Source organism: Apteryx mantelli, chromosome 21 (genome assembly GCF_036417845.1).
Source record: "Apteryx mantelli isolate bAptMan1 chromosome 21, bAptMan1.hap1, whole genome shotgun sequence".
Lineage (NCBI taxonomy): Eukaryota > Metazoa > Chordata > Aves > Apterygiformes > Apterygidae > Apteryx > Apteryx mantelli.
Genome location: NC_089998.1, coordinates 106751 through 127457, shown reverse-complemented (window position 1 = coordinate 127457; position 20707 = coordinate 106751). Strand labels below are relative to the sequence as shown.

Sequence of the window (20707 nt, the reverse complement as noted above, 5' to 3'; positions counted from 1 at the left end):
TTTGCTTGGCAAGGGGTCCATTTAGAATTAGAGGCTCATATAGTTTAGAAGGGGCATCTGGAGGTCTGCAGTGCAACTCCCTGCTCAAAGCAGCATAAGGTAGGATGGTCTCAGGTCTTTGTCCAGCTAAGCTGGACACATAACCTATCTGGGCAACCTGTTCCAGTGTTAAACTACCTCATAGTGGAATCTTTCTTTTCATTAGAGCTCGCTGGAATTTCTCTTGTTGCAATTTGTGACCATTGGCCCTTGTCCTTCTGCTGCAAGACTCTGAAAGGAGTCTGGCTTTGTCTTCTCTATGTCCCCCTATTAGGTAGCTGGAGACTGCACTAAGATGTCTCCCACTCCCCCCCGTTCTCTCCTGAAGGCTGAACAAATCCAGCTCTCACACCTTCTCTTTAGACATTGTGTACTCCAGCCCCCTATCCATCTCTGAGGCCTTTCACTGGACTTGTTCTGGTGTGGTAATATCTGTTTTGTATTGGGGAGCTTAACATTGGACATAGCAGCAGATGTGATCTCAAGTGCTGAACAGAGAAGAATCCCTTCCCTTGACCTGCTGGCTATGCACTTGCTTGTACAGCTCAGTATATAGATGTCCTTCTCTGTCACAAGTCCTGTTAAAGTATTGAGTCCTGTTAAATTTGCTGTGCAGCAGAATGCCTAGATCCTTTCCTGTAAACCTGCTCCAATCTGTCCTGTTGTGTGGCATAGTTGTGTCTCAATGCAGGACTTTGCATTTGCTCTCATTAAACTTCATGAGGTTTCTGTCAGCCCATTTCTCCCATCTGTCAAGGTGCCTCAGAATAGCATCCCTACTCTTTGGTATATTGATGACTTTCCCTTCCCATGGTGCCCCCTCTCCCAGCCAATTTCGTATTGTCCAGCAACTTGCTGAGAGCATACTCTGTTTGCATCATCCAGATCACTAATAAAAAGGTTAAACAATATCAGCCGCAGTACTAGCTGTTGAGGAACACTACCTGTAACTGGTTTCCAGCTGGATTTGCTGCCACTGATCACCAGTCTGAGCCTGGCAGTACAGCCAGTTTTCCACCTATCTTAATGTCCATATATCTAATCCATATTTAATCTATTTGGTTATGACATTTTTGGCATGTTCCTGTCTAAATTCCTGCTATGAAGGACTCTTATCTAAACTTTCAAAGCTAATATAATGTTTTATAGATGGCCCGTCTTAATGTGGCTTCTTTAAAGTAATCTGAATTACTGCACACATTACGCACAGTAATTATGCCCATGTTAAGAGTGATGAGAGCTGGATTTCAAGACAAGCTATTGAAAGCTTTCTGTTTCATGTACGTTTTCTTCACTTATGAGTGAGATGATAGTAGAAGTTCTAAGAGATCATCACCTGTGCCCCAGTCAGCATAGTTTGAAACAAAAGCTGTGAACTTGGCTTCTAACTGATAAAACCCTTGACTACAGGTACTTTCTCAAAACAAGTTTGTGTGCATAAAGGTATTTAAGACTGCAGCCTTGTATTCAAGGGACACTGCTCCACTGTGACTTCATGCAGTTCCTGCCACATCACTCAAGTACGGATTCTTGCACACAGAAACTCCCTTCCCATAGGTGCAATTTATACCATGTACCTTTGGGAACCTGGGCTTTCATTCAGTAGTACTTAAGAAACTAGGTCTCCACCAACCCTGTGACAATAAAAATTATATCAACAGTATCTATGATAGGTAGTTTTATCTTTTCAGGTACCTGAGTCAATCTTCATTCAAACCTATGTTTTAAAGCTGGGTAAAATAGACATTAAGGGGAGACTTTATTGTCAAAAAAACCCAACGCACTTCTAAAGCATGGGAGTTGAGATGTCAAAGATACAGCTTTTAAATACACTAAATTCCACAGAAGTATGTGGAATAACTATTTGCTACTCAATAGTTAACTCATCTTTACATCAGGTCTCCTTCAGCTGATCAAAGCAGAAGATGTTTTTCTACGCCTATTCTTTTCTTCTTCAGATCTTTGATTCTCAGAGACGTGGCAGTCACACTGTTATTTTTCCCTGCTTTCCAATCTACAGTTAACAACTACTTCAAGCACACCATTATATTAACTGCATTCTTTGCAAAAAGTGAATGGCTGCTAGACTGCATTTAATGTAAAAGATCAAGTCTTGATGTAGGGATTCAACATCATCTTTCCTTTCATTATATTTCCACCTACCGATCAACTAAGCTACATTCTCACACAATCTGTAGGAAACATGGGACTATAAAATACCGATCAAACCACTCCGAGTGAGATACTTGAGAACTCTGTAGAGAGAGTATTTCATGAGATGACCAAGACATGGTCCAAACTCTTCCTTTAACATTTGTGCCACTGAACAGCTATTAGAGCAGCACAATGAATTTATCAGTGATGTTAATAAGTCATTTCTGTCCCAATTGCACCATCGGCAAATATGGTAAATACTGGCAGAGGTTCTCTAAGGTTAGTTGCTGTGACAAGCTTTATCAGGTACCTGAAAAGTTGGCTCATTCTGGCTGAGGTAAGCTTGCATCAATGTACTTCTGAGCTTAAACAAATTATTACAGTTAGCATCTGATCCTAGTTAGAGGATTAAATTGATTCCTCAATTTCAAAGGCTAAGCATTTAAAGCTATCATAAGGGAAGAAAAAACATCTTGAAGAGATTGATACTGGGGAGAGAGAGGGGGTCTACTGTGTTCTCATTTGAGTTAAACAGCCACGCCCTGTAACCAGTATTTGCTGTTACGTGTACAAAAGTCTATTGTTCTAAAATAGTAGCTTTACCTTCTGTTTCAAAAACAAAAAAAGGGCAGAAGTCAGGTCAAATACTACTTCATTTTAGACTTAATGGTGGATTTGAATGGTTTAAACTTTACAAGCTATGCTTCAGAGCCCAAATAAGTATGCTTAAATATGAGTACAGACAAAATTTAGTGGTGAATATTGTTAGCATGCTGTGTTGCATTATGTCAAAAACAACCCATCCCCAAATGCCCAAATAAAAGTAAGTGATTGTGCATTGCATGATGATACCATTAGGTGTGCAACTTTGGTTCATGCAAAGTCTTATTTTATGGACACACTGCTGATAGTCCATATGTTCCTGAAGATTCTGCCATGTGTGATCTTTTCAGCCATGTTCTTTCCATAATACCAAATGGATACTGTGGTCTGGCATACTGGTGGCAAAAACCAAGCCCATATCATTTTGGCCATTTAGTCCATTTAACCAAGACATTTCACCAGCCAAAAAGCTTGAACCTCTCTTTGACTTTCTGTACTCTGGTAGAGGCCAGCGGCTTATCAGTTTTTCTGTCCTCAAGTCCATTATATACAGGTATCTGTTATCAAACAGTAGAGCAAATATCTCTCCAAAGCCCAGCAAGGACACATTTGAGAAGTCAGGAGGTTTGATAACCCTAGAAGACAAGACAATATCGTTAGAAACTGTGTCACTATGTAGTTGTGAACTTGCTTTACTATAAACAAATTCTTATGTGCGTCTATAGAGATTAAGTGTCTAAACTCATTCCCAAATGATTTAGAAAAAACTTGATGCAAGTTTTTCAAATTACTTCAAGCAACTGAACATTTATCCTGAGGTTTCAATTCTGGCTTTGTGCATTCAGGACACACCCTTCTAAATATAAGTAGAGGTTAAGGCTTGAAAAGGGTTCTGCATAGTTCAAGGGAAAAAAAGAAGTCTGTTTCCAGATATGCATGAAAGAGCAAATTATCATAGGGATTTGAAGTCTCAGCCTCTTTAAATTAAGAGGAACACCCTCTTATTATTCTGTTGACCACTCTTTTAAAAGCTGGAAATAAAACATAGAAATGCCCCCTGGTGATGGTAATATAGCTCATTCAGGGTTGATCCTTAACAGAATGCTGTGTTACTGACGCTTAGCCTAGGCTAAACGTTTTTGTCTTAGGGAGAAATAACAGTATTTGTCAGTTCCAGTACATCTTTGAGGATTTTTTTGCCTTACTGAATAAAACTCGAACAGAAATTGGAGGGAATGAGTTTCCCACAACTGACCAGAGCATTTGATTATAGCATTATATGAAGTACAGAACTGGGGTACAAAAATGTACTGAGATGAAAGTCTGTTCTCAGCAGCACAGGCTGATGTATGTCCTTTTGAAAGATGGGAGGACAGACTAAGAGGTAAAATTACTGAATTATTCTTAGAGAAGAAGTACTTATTCTGGAGTAGATCATCTTATGGTAGGGTGCTCTACAAATATGCAGGCCATTTCAGGTAAGAGCCTTTTAACAATTCTATAATGCAACTTTTTCTTTAAAAAGTTGCTATCTTTGATGCCACCATTTCTAACAGAAAGAGCCTCATTCTAAGTGCTTAATGAAACAGAACATCATCTTGTTTGATCCCTCTCTGCAGTCTGATAGATTTCACTATCATTCCGTAGAGTTATCAAGAATGGCAGATCTCAGTTCAGCAGTGCTATAAGGAAAAACAGTCCTTTTAATTTCTTGTCCCACCAAATGCCTCTCTAAATTGGCCTTCTACAGAGCAGTCTACACAGTAGCATTAACTCCTAGTCACTACTAGGAGTTGCAGGTGGCAATATGATTTTAGTCTATGTTGAAACTCTTCAGCTTATGTATTGAACACACAAAAGATGACTGGCTTGGGGCCAAAAAAACAAAATAGGAATCAAATGGTTAGTATCAGCAGATGAAATGTATAGAGTTTTAGTTAGAAGAAAACCTGGCAATCTGCGTAAAGTAAGATGTTCACAGAACTTTCAGAATTTTTATCAAGAGTCTTTTGGCCTACATCTAAAATAAGTTATTAAAACTAAAAGTAGTATGTTCTACTTCTTACTTAAAGAAGAACTCTAGAATAAGTTTACACACCTTAGTCTCAAACTGAAAGATTTACCTGAGAATATCATAGCTGGCAAAGTCCCACTGGTACAATCCTAGAGCTGAGCTGCACACTATGTATTTACCATCAAAGTGCAATCTGGGCTGCAAGGAGATGCTGCGATCTTCAGAAACAGATAATGTTTTTAAGCACTTGCAGTTTATTTCCCTTCCAATAGGCCAAATCTACAATTAAAAGACAGTTTAAGACTGTAAAATATTCAAATTATAAACCATTATACAAATAGAGCAAGGGTCACAGTCTCTTTTTAAGCAGCCATTAAATGTGCACATGTTCTTCAGAATTATTTTTCTTCTTTAGGTGGGAATTCCAATTCCATAACGTCCTGTCTCATAGTATTGTTTCAGTATGTATTGCTTCTAGCCTGAAAAACCCCAGTGAAAGCTGATTGCTCGATTGTTAACATCAAAAAAATCCCATCATCCAATTGGACAGAGAAGGAAAGATGTTTCAGTTATGAAACACTTTTGTAATGTAATGTAATGTATTTGCAGCACCCTTCAACTCAAAAGACCCCAACAGCAGCAATATTTGTAGCAAGTGTTTCACTTTGAAGGCAAGCACTAAAAGCACTATTATTTTGCATTACCATTCCCCTAGACCTACCACTCAAAGCACCCCTAGCTATTTGGTACCTTTATTTAAATCTAAACATGAAGAAAAGCATTGAAAAATTTGCTTCCAAAGAGTTACCTGTTTTGTACGCAACTTTACAAGCAGGGAATATGGGAGAGAATAAAGCCATATATTTTTTGTAAACTTCAGAGAAGCGCTCAGGTATTCAATTTCCCTGGATACTGCAATGTATATTATATATGGTACATACCTTGATTTCATACTTATCTGCACTTAGAAGAATATAATCCCCAGGACTATGCATAAGAGATTTGACTTTGCACTTCTGCAAAACTACCTGTAATTGAAGGAATATATTAAAGATGAAATTACTTATTCTGATGCTGTTAACTACCCAATCTTTCATTTGCATTTTCTAATTCATTGACAATCTGAGTACTGTACTCTTCTATGAAGGCAATACAGATACTTTTAGCAACTGAAGGGAAACTGGAATCTGCACTTTTCCTGTTTCTGCTAGTTTTAACTTAGTATATTAATTAGCTAACATACACACTTCCCCTCTAGTATTCTCCTCCCTATCACCTTCCAAGTTCTGGAATAGTTGGATGAAAAATACTGTTTCTTGACTTAAACTCTTCTCATGCTTTGCTTTTTGGCTATCAAAATCATTGGTTATTCTATTTCATTTTTAAAGTCGCTTTCTCTCAGAATCACAGTATTTATTCAGTCTTTGAATCAAACACTGATGTGTAGTATTATTCCAGCTGCTTTGGAATAGAAATTATTCAATGGTCTGAAAGGTTTTATTATAGCTGCATTAATTATCTCTTCTGCTGAAATGTTATTTTGCAGTATCTGCATTTCCTGAGGTTCTTCAGATTCTACACCTAGGTGCAGGATTAGAGTTAGGAAACAGAAATACAAAATACATGTAGCAAACTTCTTGCAAACGAGTGTTTTGCGAGATTAATTAAAAATCAATATTCCCACCTTAGTGACCCATTCTGTGTGTCCAGTAAGGGTATTCAGGCACGTTCCTGTTGATAAGGCCCATACTTTCACAGTGAAGTCTGCAGAGCCACTGACCAGAATATCAAGTTCATCATTGTAATCCACACTAAAAACTACAAGCAAAGAGGGTTCTAAATGAGGAATACCAGTCTCTGTGCAAGTGTTTTTCTGTAATTGAGACACTAAGTCAAGTAGCCTCAAAATTCATACACTACAACAGCTTTAACTGTTGTTCTTAAATTATATAACAATTCATTACTCTGGACTCCTGAGGTTACATTGCAAAATTACTGATTCTTGTCCAAATTACAAGCATGTAAATCATTGGTTCCATTTTGGTTGCAAAGCACAACTTAAATAAGCTAGTTTATATTGCAAGAGTTCTAATAAGTCAGTTTCCACAGGATTAGTACATTTGCTGTATCTCCTTACTCCAAAGAGAGAGACCTACAGCTAAATTGCAGGTATGTTGCAGTAGAGGATGGAGAACTTCATTATGAGACATGCAAATACAGATTCTCAGGTCCTATCATGCTCTTCCCTGTAAACCCCTCTCCAGTTTGGGGATATAAGGAACTGCTATTGACATGTGCTCCCTGTTACCTAGGATCTGCATCTTTTTGTCAGACTCCAAAACACTGAATCACTGCAGCACCTAGTGTTTTGCAGGTACACAGACATAATACTATACGACTAAGCCTTGGCATTATTCAAGGGCAGAAAGATCTACATCAGTTTTGGCTGCCTCCCCCCAAAAGGTGACTTGGGACAAAAAGAAAAAGATAGTCTGCAAAGAGTTAATTTAAATTATGACTTGTTTGATGGTAGTGTGTGTTACTTGACTGGTGAACTTAAAAACTGAAAAGGTTAACATACCTGCACCTGTGTGTCCTCTAAAATGCTGTGTCTTGGCCCCAGAGCTCCATTCCCAACAGGCTACTGTGTTATCAAAAGATCCTGTTACAAGTTTTTGTTCATCAAACTTCACTGCAGCACAGGTATGTGTCTGGATACCATATATGCACTGACCTGTGCTTACATCCCACAGTTTTGCAGACAAGTCATCTGATCCTAGAATATGAAAGAACAGGATAGTTGGAAACAAAGAGTAAGTAATGTTTCCAATTTTATACTGGCCTCCCTTTCATACAGCATTTTCTTACTAGGTACTGCTTTCAAGCTGCTTTAAGTCTCAACGCTACACTGAAGCCTCCTGTTCTTATCTCAGCTGAGCTGAGGTGTCAGGCCTCCCAGTTTCCCATACCCTTTTTGCACCTTCAGTGGATTCCAGCACTCTGTCTGCTTGACAGTATCTACTGAAACAGAGGCATTTAAGTTTTATATGATATATCACTCTCAGGTTTGCAAAGCCACTGACTATACTGCAAGCTTTAGTTTGCTTCAGGTAGGAAAGGAGTCCATCAAATCTCTTTGTAGAGAAAGATGGAAAGACAGCAGGTGAATACCAGGCCCCTTCACCTGCTGGCTTCCTTTCTCCCCCCAAGCTTTTTTTTTTTTAACGCATAACCATAACTCAAGCCTGCCTGCTTTGTAGAGCAGAATAAACCCTGTACCCTTTCACCCATTTTCACTACAGGTGGTTTCAGTATAAAAGAATGAGATGTTTTTCAGTAAGGTTTGACAATGCCACGTCTTAAGTATTTTCATTCCCTGCTGACTAGGGAAGCAAAAGACTGGCTGGAGACTAGTTCCTAGTTTCTCATAATCTTCTTAACGTACCAACAAATGTGGGAGTACTAGCCAGTACTCCCAGCTTATTCTATAGCACTGTTGTCTCAAGTGGCATAGTTAGGAATTCCTTGGAATACGCTCTGGCAGCAGTTCACTGTAACTTTGTTACTATTCTGTCTTACTTAAGGTTTCATATTTGGTCTGGCTGCATTCCCAAAGTCAAACTGTAATCTTGAAGTCTGCAGTCTTTAGGAAGGAAGTTGAAATCATCATTACAATGTGTAATTCAGACTAGTAGCAAGGTTAGATCTAGTTTACAAATCTTCATACATGCATTTACATTACATTAAGAATTGAAAGAACTTACAGATCATATCACAGAAATTGTCATGCTGCGAAGAAGACAGACTTTTCCTGCCACACTTTGGAGACTGCAGTGATCAGATAGTCCAAACGAGGTCTCTTTAATCTGAATAAGGCATCCTCTAAGAGGATAGCTAACATATCTGTATTTCTCAAATGGGCTTACCGTTCTGAAGCACTATATGCAGCACTGTTGGCCTTTTTTTTAAACCAGCAAAGAAATAAGTCCCTTTGGTCTTGCTATTGAAGTGACCAGTGAGCTTATTAATGTGCCAGGTGTTTCAAAAATTGCAAAAACAGTCATTTTGAATACCTTAATCTGAGTTAGCACCATGAAAATAACTTGCCTGCTAAGGAAAATCAAATTGTCACTAATCACATGGGAAAAAATAGACAAAGAATTTTAAGACTCCAAGTTTTATGAACTTCCTACCTGTACACAGAAGTCCATCTTTATAGTAAAGTGCATATACTCTGGCACTGTGTCCAATCAAAGAGGATGTCTCAAAGGCTTCGTGGTCCTTCAGTTGCTTCATCCTTAAAATAGCCTTTAGGTAAACCTTCTTCCAATGTAGAGGGTCCTGAACAGAGTCATCTATTTGCCAACCTAAATTCTTACATGCAGTCTGCCACACCTCTGTACAGGCACTTATAACCTTATTCCACTGCTTAGAGACGAGGCAACATGTGAGTAAGGTCTGAGGATCAAGCCATTTTAATAGATAAAAACTAAGTTCCAATGGAAGAAGCTTGAGGAAGTCCCTCTTGAGGAGAATCTCTAGATTATTGGAGAGGTGCCTGAGCTGGACTGCTCCACTCAAGCTAATCAGGTGATCCAGAGTTTCATTTTTCTGCAAGTCCGTCAGAGAAAGAAATGTAATAGAAATGTTATCAAGCCATGCTTCAAAGTCCTTTTTCTCCATAAGGTTATGGAAAAATTTACCTGTGATACATCAAAATACTGTATTAGTTCTGTTCAGAATACAAGGTAAGCATCACATCTTTATTTACTGGTATGTCAATATTCCAAACTACATGTTAACACATGGACTGAAATGACCAAACGTATCTTAAAATATTCAGTAGCTTAGTATTAAGCATTTGAAAATACTTTGAACTATTAGGTGCCCCATATCAGACTTAGATATGAGTTGTATGGAGCCAGTGCACGTTAGCATTCGCTATGGATGTTAACATCTTTCTTGTTCTAGGTTAACACTTTCAATTTCTGAATCCAATAAGGTCAGGGTTGGTTCAAGTTTTAAACTTATGGCAAATAAACATTGTCTTACAGTTTACCCATGGATTATATTGATATGGAAGAAACAAAGCATACAGATAGGGTGTCAGCTAGCTGCTGACAGAACTTATTCCGTGCTTTTGTCCTATACTCTTTTAAACACAAAGTAAGTAAATGTACAGTTTAAAAAAAAAAATACAAAGAGATTTCTCAAGAATTAGGATGAAGTATGTGTTAGCCATCTATTTGGCTATTGCAAAGATTGCAAATTGTACTGGTATAATATCAGTTTTGACACTTTTTTAATTGTTTCCTATCTTCTAGGTTTATTTCCAGTGAACAGAATTAACTGTGAAATTGAAGACTTGAAAAACTACCTCTTTAATTACAGGAACTATATGCATTTGTACTACATTGTGGCATCTCTAATACCTACAATAAGTTTGAATAAATGATTAACAAGATAAACATTGGGCAAACAGTTAAAAAGCCATAATTAATTATTTACTCCGTAAAAGCTAATTCCATTCATTAGACAACTGGCTGAATTCAGTTCATAGAAGCTCCTACACCCAAAGAATTGAAGAATGTGAGTGTGAGTCAACAACACATTTATTTTTATACAGGCATTTTATCTTCATAGAATAAGATTTTAAAATACACCTCTTAAAAATATGGAATTATAGTACAGGAAAGTACAGTCTTCACTGTGAAAAGCTGCATGTGGTATGCAGAGACACAGCAGCTGTTGCCAAAAACAAGAAGGTACTGGGTGTAAAGTGCATAGAAACAACTATTCCTATCAGGTCATGAGTTCATACAGTAACTTTTACTGACAGCTCTTACCGGCTTTCCTCAGCACACATGACAGAGGCTGTTTTGCTGTTCTAACAGGCTTGTATTCTCTTAGGACCAAACAAAAATTTCTAACAGCTTCCCTATTAATAAAAGTTACAAGAGCTCTAAGGGATTTGCTGTACTCGCTGCACGGAGCTAATGCGGAAACCAACGGCTGGAACCGCCGCTGAGAGCTGCCTGCGCAGGTGCCCGTTCCCAGGGGTTAGGCAGCCCCCGCCCCCACCCGCCTCCGCACGCAAAAAGCACGGCGAGCACTGGGGGCTTTCAGCGCCGCTGCCGCCGGCGCCGCTCGCCCCGGTTCCGTAGGCCGGGCCGGCGCCTCGCTAGGCCGGGCCGGGGCGCTCACCTCAGGTAGCGGCCGGGCGCGGTGTGTTCCTCGGCAGGCGGCTCGCGCGGCTCCCCGGGGCCCGGCAGGGGCCGGGGCGCCCCCGCGGCCATCGCTCCGCAGCAGAAGGACAGGCTCCCGCCACTTCCGTGGTCCGCACCGCGGCCCTGCGGCCGCCCTAGGGCGGGCCGCGGCGGCTCCGCCACGCCCGGCGCGGGGGGGCGGGGCGAGGCGGGGCTCGCCCGCGCCGCGGCCGCGGCCCCGCTGAACCGGCCAGCACCGGAGGGAAGGCGCTCCCCGGCGCCGCGGCTCTCCGCAGCAGCAGCAGCAGCAGCAGCAGCAGTAGCAGTAGCAGCTTCCGGCGCTCGCCCCGGACGTCATCACTCCCCGCTGCCGCGCGCGAGCCGCTTCCGTTCGGCTGGAGCGCCGACGGGCAGCGGCCAGCCCCGCCGCCGGGCCCTCGGCCGCGCCCCGCCGCTGACGCCGCGCCCGGGCGGAGGCCGCGCCGCCCCGCGGCTCCTGGCGGCCCGCGGCGGGCCATGGCGGCAGAGGAGTCCCAGTCGCTCCTGGGCCGCCCCGCGCCGGACGCGTACCCGAGGTGAGCGCGGGCGCCGCGGCCCCGCTGCTCGGGCGGACTTGGGGCCGCGAGGGCTGCTCTGGAGCTCGGCTGAGGGTGGCGGCGGCCGGGCGGCTGGGGCGAGCCCGGCCCGGGCCCTCTGCTAGGCCTGCCTGGGCGCTGCCGGCCCGGCCCGGCTCGGCGGGCGTCTGCCGGGCCGCTGTTCCCGTGCGGGCGCCGGATTGCGCGGGCCCCGGCCCCCCTCGGCGGGCGGGGGCGTCTCGTGGTGGGCGCCGGGGCCGGAGCTGGCACGCGGGGCGACGTGATCTTTTTCGGCCTCTTCCACCTCAGAGTGCAGAACAAGAAGCTGTATCTTGCCACCTTCGCTGCTGTCTTGGGACCTCTTAGCTTTGGCTTCGTGCTAGGCTATAGCTCACCTGTTATTCCAGAGCTGAGTAAAGTCAACGATCCTAAACTAAGATTGGACAGCAATCAAGCGTCGTGGTTTGGGGTAAGTCTCTGTAGGATGCATTAGCATGAGGTGACTTCAGTTGAAAGTGTAGGTCTGGCAAATATTTATATGAGGGGGCCTTACTTTCCTTTAGGAGGACCATAAATGTAAATGTTAGTAATGAAACCCAGACTTATTTTTTTTCCCCTAAACTCAGTGATTGGTTCAAATTTTTCCTGGATAACAGTGATGTTACTGTCTGATGAATCTCAGCACATACTAAAAGATGGCCCTATTGATTGAACTACTTTTTGGTGCTAAAATGTCTTCTGACAGTTCTCAGCTTTCTCAGTTGTAGCTGTCAAGGGACCATAGAGAATTAACTTTTTCATAAATTAGGTGCAGACCATCTACACAGGGTATATCTGCTTTTTGGATGCAGACTGGACTCCAGGTTAGTCAAGATGGTAACTTCTCCAGGGCTTTGAAACATTTTGAATAGTTGTTTGAACAGACAGCATTGTAGATGGATAAAGAGATGCTGCTATTTTTTTTCTTCATTGAAAGATCTTTGTATTTAATCTAAAAATTATTTGCTGTTCATTCATGGTGAGGAGTAATTCTGGACTATGTTTTGATGAAGAAGCTAATGTTAACTTTGTTTTTTTTTTTTTCAAAACACCTCTGCATATTTGCCTATTTTGTTTAGAAGCTGCTATTTACTTTCCAAAATGTTTCAAGAAATTGGAGTCTGATACACACACATATATAATTTTTTAATTTTTTTTTTATTTATTTTCTGAAGTCTGTAGTAACATTAGGAGCTGCTGCTGGAGGAGTACTGGGAGGCTATCTTGTGGATAAAGTTGGGAGAAAACTGAGTCTAATGCTGTGCTCAATACCATATGTTTCTGGATATATAGTTATTATTTCTGCTCAGAATATTTGGATGCTTTATTTTGGAAGAATACTGACCGGCTTAGCCAGTGGAATTACTTCACTTGTTGTTCCAGTAAGTAAGGCATCTTTTTTTGCTTAGAGTGTTTTTTGTGTGTTTTGTTGGGGGGATGCTGGTTTGGGGTGTTTTTTTTGTTTTTGTTTTTTTGTCATTTCTTAGTGGCTTGGATGAAATAAGTGAGCAACTGTAGCCAATGTAGTTTGTGGATTTAGGAGAAGCTGATTTTTAAAGCAACATAGAATCATGTTGTTTTATTCATATTTTCTTTTTGATTAAAAACAAGCAAAATAAGTTTTGTCTCCTCTAGTGATATTTCTGTACTATGCATTCATAATACAGTGATGTGATCTTTCATTTTTTTTAATCCTTTTTTTTCCCCTTATCTGTTTCTATTTATGTTTTGCTATTGTCTAGTCATTCACTTTTCTCTCCAAATGCCTCGTATATATATCATTAGAGTTTTGGGGGTTTGTTTGCTATTACCATCTGCTTCTAGTAGTCTGAAAATATCTTGTATTTCACCAAGCTTCTTAGGTTTGCCAAATAAATTATGGTTGCTGTCTCATTCTAGCACAATGTCAAGCAGTGAATTCTGATTCAACTCTTACCTTCTGAACATTAACTTCTCCCTTGCATCCAGAAATATTTGTGCAGTAGGGAAATGGAAAGAATTCATGCCCTTTTGTTGTTTTTCTTCTTTAGTATTTATTTGACATCTGGAACTAGCTGAATAGGTGGTAGTATGAAATAAACCACCTAATATTCACGTTTGTTTCCTTTCTGGTGGGTCCAGCATTTTCAGCTCTCGAAGTGATATGAATGCTAAAAATGAAAGGATAAGAAATATTTATAATGCACTACTGAATAAATACTAACTCTTTATCATTTAGGACCCCCTCCACCAAATCTTATTTTAGTATTATTTTTATAAATATTTAGATTGATAATCCTGTGTAGCTTGCTTATTGTTGAAAATATGCTTTTTTAGTCTGGTGTGTTAGTGTCTTTGGAGGAGTTCTGTCTGCTTTCTCTTTGTTTCATGAAGCTGAGCTCTAAGTTCCCTTATGTAAAGGATTTAACCTACAGCCAACAGGAAAAGATTTGACTGCAGTGATGAGGGAGGGGAGTATGATCTCTAACACCATGTGATTGTAGCTTAAATTAATTTTTGAACCAAGAGTTGCTTGTTTTCCATCTGAACAACTAAGAGCTGTAACTTTGGAAAGAATTGTATGCCTATATATGAGGGATTTTTCTTTTATGCATTCAACTAAACTGTAACTGTGCACTTGAGATCAATGTATAAAAATTAGCTGAGCAGTTTAAGTTGATCCCAAATATTGGATGAGATGTGAGGTTGTTCATATAATGTATAGTAGGACAAGAGCTGTCAGTTTTGGCCTTCATGGAAGATGAAATAATTTGAGCTCTTCATGTTGAATTAAACTTGTAAAACTTTCATTTGCAAAGAGTTTTATTTGTGGCTCAGGCTATGTGTTTATGCAAAAACTATTCCAGGCACCCAGGCCCTTTTGCGAGGATGCGTTTCTTGTTGAATGTGGCCAAAAGTCCTTAATAATGCAAGATTATTTTCATTTCTGGGATGCTGTCGCGAAAGGAGTGATGCACTTCACTCATAAGAGGGAAGCAGCACTACATTTATTGCAGTAAGACAGCGACTTAACAAAGTTCAATCGTAAATAAGAACAATTTAACAGGTTCGATTGGCAAGGTTCACTCGGTTATTTACTGCATGAAGGACAGGGTCAGATGCGTGTGCAACGAAGACCCTCCTGTTGAGTCACGAGGTTCAGACTGGACCCTCTTGCTTTCTAAACTCCTTTGGAGAGGAGCCTAGGTGCGGCTGGATCCAGTCTTAGTCCCAGACTTGGTCAACGGTTTATGTCTAAGGGATTATGTGCGCAATTAGTCAGAGCTATAACTCAGGAAAGTTTCATGAAGTTCGCAAAAGTTCAGCATGCTATTAATCACTTACCGAGGATCTGTCGCGGGTAAGGAATCTCTCAACCTTGAGGAGTAACCTTGAGAGGTGTCCCTGCTCAAGGGGAGGTTCTGCAGTGCAGCCTGCTGCCGTGCAGGAGAGCTCAATGGGCTTTGGGCTGGCCCCTATTTATGGGGGGGGGGGGGTAGATGATTGACTCTTGGTCGTATTTGCATTCTAGACGGCACATGCTCAACTAGCCCCTACATAGGTGCTGTTTACAGAGAGGTCAGGTTGAGGGGGGGAGAGCACATTACTGGGGGGAGGGGGGGGGAAGGAGCACACCGTCACAGATGCTGGTACTGCAGTTTACCAAAGATCATCAGCATTCTTGTGTTTCAGGGCTTCCTTTCTTTCCAGGGTTTTTCGTAATGGCAGTATGAATTTCTGAGATGGTACTTTTCTACTTACTCCATTTTACTGAGGCTTTTTTTGAGGAGGGGAGTTACTGGAAAACAGACCCATATTTTTCAGAAAAAAATTACTTTTCAAATCCTTGATCCAAAATTGCATAGGAGTAATTTTTAGGTATTTTCTCCCTATGTTTTAGGTATATATTTCTGAAGTATCTCATCCTAAAATTCGTGGTATGCTTGGCTCTTGTGTTCAACTGATGGTGGTGACTGGCATACTGGGAGCCTACATTGCAGGTATTGGGGTTAGGGCTCTGGACTGCAGCAAAGAATTAGTACATGTAATAGAAGAACTACACTAAGGATTTGAAAGTATATGTTAATTTGTTTGTACAGCAGATGTTTACAGTCCTCTTTCTTTCCTTTTTGTTGTCCAGGAATAACACTAAAATGGCGCTGGCTGGCAGTGTTCTGTTGTTTCCCATCCTGCATAATGCTTTTGTTCATGTTCTTCATGCCTGAAACACCAAGATTTCTGCTGAATCAGAACAAACGTTCAGAAGCCATAGCTTCTTTACAGTTTCTGCGGGGACCACACGTGGATCATGAATGGGAATGTAGGCAGATTGAAGCTAATGTTGAGGAGGAGGTGAGGAGAATCTGATATACAGTAAAAACTTTGTGTATAGACACAATATATGAAAGTGTACAGTGTAGTTAAAGGTTTTACCATAGCTTAGTTTAATAGCCTCTTCTACAGATGGCTGTCCAAACACGTTTCCTCAGCCAAATTGTACTTAAGAAGCAAATAAGATTGCAAGAATCTTTACCTCTCAGCTGTAACTACTATCACCGCTGGCTGCCATAGATGCGCATCAGTAGCAGTCAGGTTCATGATCTTGTTCTTAATTATGTGACAGCTATCTAGTTTTTCCACCTTATTTAACAATTTTATAGATTGTTCAAGCTATTCAACACCTAACCCTAATTTCCTATTTTTTTGTTATACAATTGCATTTCCTCTTGCATCTCTGTAATAGAATAATTTAGTCCCTTGTAATGAGATGTTATTTAACAGCCTCCTTAAGCAGACATGTCTAATCTGTAAACCATGAATTCATTCATGTTAGCTTTCTCTACAAAGGTTTATTCATTTTAATAATAGCAAGTAAGAAGGTGCCAGAGAAGTCAGAGAAATCTAATTTCACATTCATGGACTTTTGAATTCACCACTTTGTTTTTGAAGGATACTTCCATATACTCTGCCAATACTGTGGCTCAATTAGTGTCTCTAGAACCTGAGAAAAGGGGAAGAATTTCTTTTTATGGAGTCCTCAGATATTTCAAATGTAAACTATCTTACTACCAAGGCATTGGGGGGGGGGGCATTTAGGCTAAAGAGGAACTTAATGTTTTTGAACAGACTGAAATCTTCCAAGGAAGTTCTTTGTTCTTTCATTTAAAGGATTGAATTTTCCACTGAATTATTGCTTAATCTTTTAACAGGGATTGAGTTTCTCAGAGTTCAAGAATCCTTCAATCCACAGGCCACTTCTTATTGGTGTGGCACTGATGTTCTTCCAGCAAGTAACAGGCATTAATGCAGTTATGTTTTATGCAGAAACTATCTTTGAAGCTGCAAATTTCAAGGTAATTGGAGTGCATTTGCAAATGGGCAAGCGTGCCTATAGTTTGAGCTTAGGCAGTGCTAGAGTAAGTCTAGATCATGTAACAAAGTGACTTGATGATGATCCTTTCTGTGTCATAAAAAACAGGGTTTGGGTTTCGGTGGGCTTTTTTGTTCTGGATTACAGAGGCCCTCTTGACTGTGTTACTCTGGCATACCTGAACATTATGCTTTTTGGGGGAAGTTTGTTGCGGGTTGCTGGTCTGAAACTTTGCTACTGGTACAAAATTCTGTTATAGTCATCCCTGTATGTAGATTTTTTTTTTTTTTTTTAAATTAGTTGCAAATCCTCTGCTTCAGAGAAAGTAAAACTACAGGAAGAAGTTGTGGCTTCTTTTAAAAGTTATTAAATGATCACTATGTTGTGTAAATTGTCAATGCGTTTCCCCGCTCCTGTTGTCAGTCTTTCATTTAAATGACCTCAAATAAAATTCTAATAGTATCTATTGCTGTTGCTTCCCCCCCCCCCCTTTGGTAAGTCCTGTGGCATAGTTTGTCCCAGATTCAAGAAACAAATGCATGTGTCATGTGCGAAAAGTGATCTTATCAGTCTGAATAGCGAATCCTTCTCCCTACCTCTTACTTTATTTCAGGACAGCAGAATGGCTTCCGTTGTTGTGGGTTCCATACAAGTATGTTTCACTGCAGTAGCTGCACTTATTATAGATAAAACTGGACGAAAAGTACTGCTTTACATATCAGGTAAAACATAGTCATATCTTAAGGGCTATACAAAATGAGGGTTTTAATCAGCATAAATGGCCAGGTGGATGCACTTTGTGTTGCATGTAAATTTAAGAGCCACCGTGGAATCCCAGGTTTTCCTGTTGCATGTTTTTGGTCCTTACCTAAAGCTGTTAATCTTGACTAAATTGAATGTAAATAATACCTTTATGAACTAGTAGTTCTAAACCTTTTCATGATGATTTTTCTAGTGAGTCTGGCAACAAGTCAAGTAGCATGCCAAAAACACTTCCTCAGTTTGGATTAAGTGGTAATATGTCAGATCTTCAAGGAAGTCTAAACTTTATTTCTGGTGTTACTGAATTTTGTTCAGTAAGAAATATAGTTTTATGTATAGTAACAAAAAGTGTTCTGAGGGATTTAAGTATTATAACTAACTTATGCATTTTAAGTCGTTTGCTCTGTAATTTGAAATAACTATAGACTTAAACTGTGATTCAAAAGAGGAAGAGGAAATTGTCATGCTTGGAGTAAAAAGGTTTTGAGTAGTTAGGAGATTTATATACAGATTGTAGGTGAGACCTCTTGGAACCACATTTTGCTATCTTTTGTCATCTTATCAGGCAAGTTTTTACTTTGAAGTAGCTATGTTACTGAGACAGTTCTTATTACTGCAATCATCTTTATGACAGTGAATCTTATTAAACACAATAAGTACTTATATCTGGGTTAGCAACAAATGGCCATTTCAAAGTAATACCTTCATTTATCCATGTCTGCTGCTACTTTCATGGAACAATGTGCTATTTAGTAACATGTATTTTTTAACTTATCAAGTAAATTTTCTAGAGAAAGTTAATCGTTTGATACAATTGTGCCGCACACTGAATTCAATAGTAATGACTGCTGTGAAGACTATATTGTGTTTGACTATGCTTAAAATGATTATGTCTGGGATCTTTCAGTTTTGTCAAGTCCAGTGTTTGTTCCCAAGAACACTATCAATCATGTAAGAAACATTTCTGCCAGGGCCAGCAAACCTTATATTTGTCTGACCAACTATGTTCTCTCCCAAAAGAGTACACAAGTGGCAATCAATGACAACTTGGTTATTGCTTACTTTTTCAGGGATCATCATGGCTCTCAGTACTGCATTGTTTGGCCTTTACTTTAAAATGGTCCTTCCAACTCCAAACAACTCATCACATCCTGATCTACTCTTCACCTTAAATACAGTATCCCTGGGAACCGAAAGTAGCCTATCGTGGCTTGCTGTAGTGAGCCTAGGGCTCTTTGTTGCTGGTAAGTGGGACAGGCTTCTAAGCAGAGCTTACACAAAACAAACTTTCTGGTGAAAGTAACAGGTTTGTCACATTAAAGATGAGTTTTGTCTTCAACAGAGCTTTGTAGTGTATAATGCAAAGTTGGGCTGACCATTCACAATCCTGGTGGTAGAGCTAGGAGTTAAGCAGTTAAGCCAAATCCTAGGAAATCAGTTTATACCTCCTTGTGCTAATAGTAAGTAGGAATTGCTCAGGTTGAATTGCTTTACAGTCATTAATCAAAATCAGTCTGTGGGAGCATCTGAGCCATGCTGAGTTCTGTGATGGTACAAGGCAGTTGCAGTTAGATGCAAGGTTAATTTTTAAGTCTACCACTTCAGAGACCTCTTAGCAAGAAGTTTGGCCTGTTAAGAACACCTTTATAAATAATTTGACATGAAGTGCATCAGCATTTACAGTGCTGCCCTAAAATAACTTACTAGTTTCCTGTATTGAGTTTCTAGAATCATGGTGAAAACCATATACCTTACTTGACTAATGTGGGCATCATTCAGTCTTTTCTTTGTAATATGCTTAACTTGCATTTATTCTCTTTTGTTTGTAATTGCAGGTTTTGCCCTCGGCTGGGGTCCCATCCCATGGCTGGTGATGTCTGAAATTTTTCCACTTAAAGCTAAAGGCATTTCCAGCGGTGCTTGTGTGTTAACAAACTGGGTTATGGCTTTCTTGGTAACCAAGGAATTTCATGATCTTATAGTAAGCATCATAAACTACAATCAGAATTTCCTTTTCATAGGGAAACTTTAATTAAAGATGCTCCTGAGAAAACCTTGGGCCACAGTGTTCTCTAGCAGTACAGAGCTGTAGATCTGCAGTATTGATTATAATTTTTTTTCCCTGTTTCCCCTCCTCTAGGATTTCTTAACATCCTATGGCACGTTCTGGCTCTTCTCTGCCTTCTGTTGCATGAATGTAATTTTCACAGCCTTTTATGTTCCTGAAACAAAAGGACGGACCCTGGAACAAATTGAAGCCTACTTCAGAAGATCTTAAACCTGAGGCTCTTATACTGATATGAAACTTTCATATCATGAATTATGGTGCCATTGTTAAACTATCTATCTGCATCACTTGGCAGACTTCTCAGTGACACAATTTGAGAAAAATCTGTTTATTTAAAAAAAAAAAAAGGGAATCTGCACACACTTTAGCATTTCTGCCTATTAATACATATGCTCCCTTGTACAGGTCTTGGATGTATTCTTTTTCTTTAGTTCCTGGGTTCCATTCACTTAGTCCAGACTGGCTATAATGATCAAGTAAGAATGTTAAATACTTTGTCCAGTGTTTTTTTTTGTTTGTTTGTTTTTTTGGAAGATGTGAATAAAGATTAAATTTGTAAAATTTAATTCCTTTGCTCCAATATACATGCTCTGCTAACTCCTGTTGTGGCATATGCTACAGAGAAGAAACTAATGATACAGCCTGGCTCTTGTTAACTTCAGACCACTATGCTGTTTCCTTTATTTGTGTATCTGCTTGCATGTCTGGGATTTCTGACCATGGAATAATGACCATGGAAGTCTTTATCCTGACTAGATATGAAGGATCTGCTTTCATGTGCATTAGGATTAAGCTGTCTTTTGAGATGGTGGAGTTTGTAAGTTTATCAAGACCTCAAAAAGCTGCCTTGAGCTAGGAGAGCTGAATTACCATACTTGTGTAACAGCTGCTAACTCT

The 20707-nt window shown here is 40.1% G+C and overlaps 2 protein-coding genes across 5 annotated transcripts; one reads left to right on the top strand and one right to left on the bottom strand.

Annotated features, from left to right (window-relative positions):
- Positions 1-2828: 2828 nt before the first annotated feature.
- On the bottom strand, positions 2829-11181 carry FBXW2 (F-box and WD repeat domain containing 2). Of its 3 annotated transcripts, none has more exons than XM_067309285.1 (7): positions 11015-11181; positions 9004-9513; positions 7392-7586; positions 6495-6628; positions 5752-5838; positions 4920-5089; positions 2829-3431 (listed from the first exon to the last, which is right to left on the bottom strand). In XM_067309285.1, exons 2-7 carry the CDS (start codon positions 9491-9493, stop codon positions 3143-3145), a joined length of 1365 nt encoding a protein of 454 aa, XP_067165386.1. In that variant the 5' UTR covers positions 9494-9513; positions 11015-11181; the 3' UTR covers positions 2829-3142. The 3 variants fall into 3 exon arrangements, with proteins under 3 accessions (XP_067165386.1, XP_067165387.1, XP_013810889.1); XM_067309286.1 differs by having other exon boundaries at positions 9004-9421; positions 11015-11177; XM_013955435.2 differs by having other exon boundaries at positions 9004-11181.
- A 295-nt stretch (positions 11182-11476) lies between these two features.
- On the top strand, positions 11477-20376 carry SLC2A8 (solute carrier family 2 member 8). 2 transcript variants are annotated; one of them, XM_067309227.1, is made up of 10 exons: positions 11478-11591; positions 11901-12060; positions 12806-13012; positions 15511-15610; positions 15751-15962; positions 16820-16963; positions 17594-17702; positions 18813-18986; positions 19578-19723; positions 19883-20376. In XM_067309227.1, the coding sequence occupies exons 1-10, from the start codon at positions 11533-11535 to the stop codon at positions 20018-20020; spliced, it is 1449 nt and encodes a 482-aa protein (XP_067165328.1). In that variant the 5' UTR covers positions 11478-11532; the 3' UTR covers positions 20021-20376. The 2 variants fall into 2 exon arrangements, with proteins under 2 accessions (XP_067165329.1, XP_067165328.1); XM_067309228.1 differs by lacking the exon at positions 16820-16963 and having other exon boundaries at positions 11477-11591.
- The last annotated feature ends 331 nt before the right edge of the window (positions 20377-20707 follow it).

What these genes read in the sequence shown, in the direction of transcription:
- FBXW2 (XM_013955435.2), bottom strand. Translation starts at nt 9,493, where the DNA reads ATGGAGAAAAAGGACTTTGAAGCATGGCTTGATAACATTTCTATTACA. An exon ending in AGATGGACTTCTGTGTACAG is followed by an intron (nt 7,587 to 9,003) that starts GTAGGAAGTTCA and finishes TTCATATTCTAG; the next exon opens with GATCAGATGACTTGTCTGCA. An exon ending in GCCAGCTATGATATTCTCAG is followed by an intron (nt 3,432 to 4,919) that starts GTAAATCTTTCA and finishes CTTGTCTTCTAG; the next exon opens with GGTTATCAAACCTCCTGACT.
- SLC2A8 (XM_067309227.1), top strand. Translation starts at nt 11,533, where the DNA reads ATGGCGGCAGAGGAGTCCCAGTCGCTCCTGGGCCGCCCCGCGCCGGAC. An exon ending in AGTACTGCTTTACATATCAG is followed by an intron (nt 17,703 to 18,812) that starts GTAAAACATAGT and finishes TTACTTTTTCAG; the next exon opens with GGATCATCATGGCTCTCAGT. An exon ending in CCTAGGGCTCTTTGTTGCTG is followed by an intron (nt 18,987 to 19,577) that starts GTAAGTGGGACA and finishes TTGTAATTGCAG; the next exon opens with GTTTTGCCCTCGGCTGGGGT.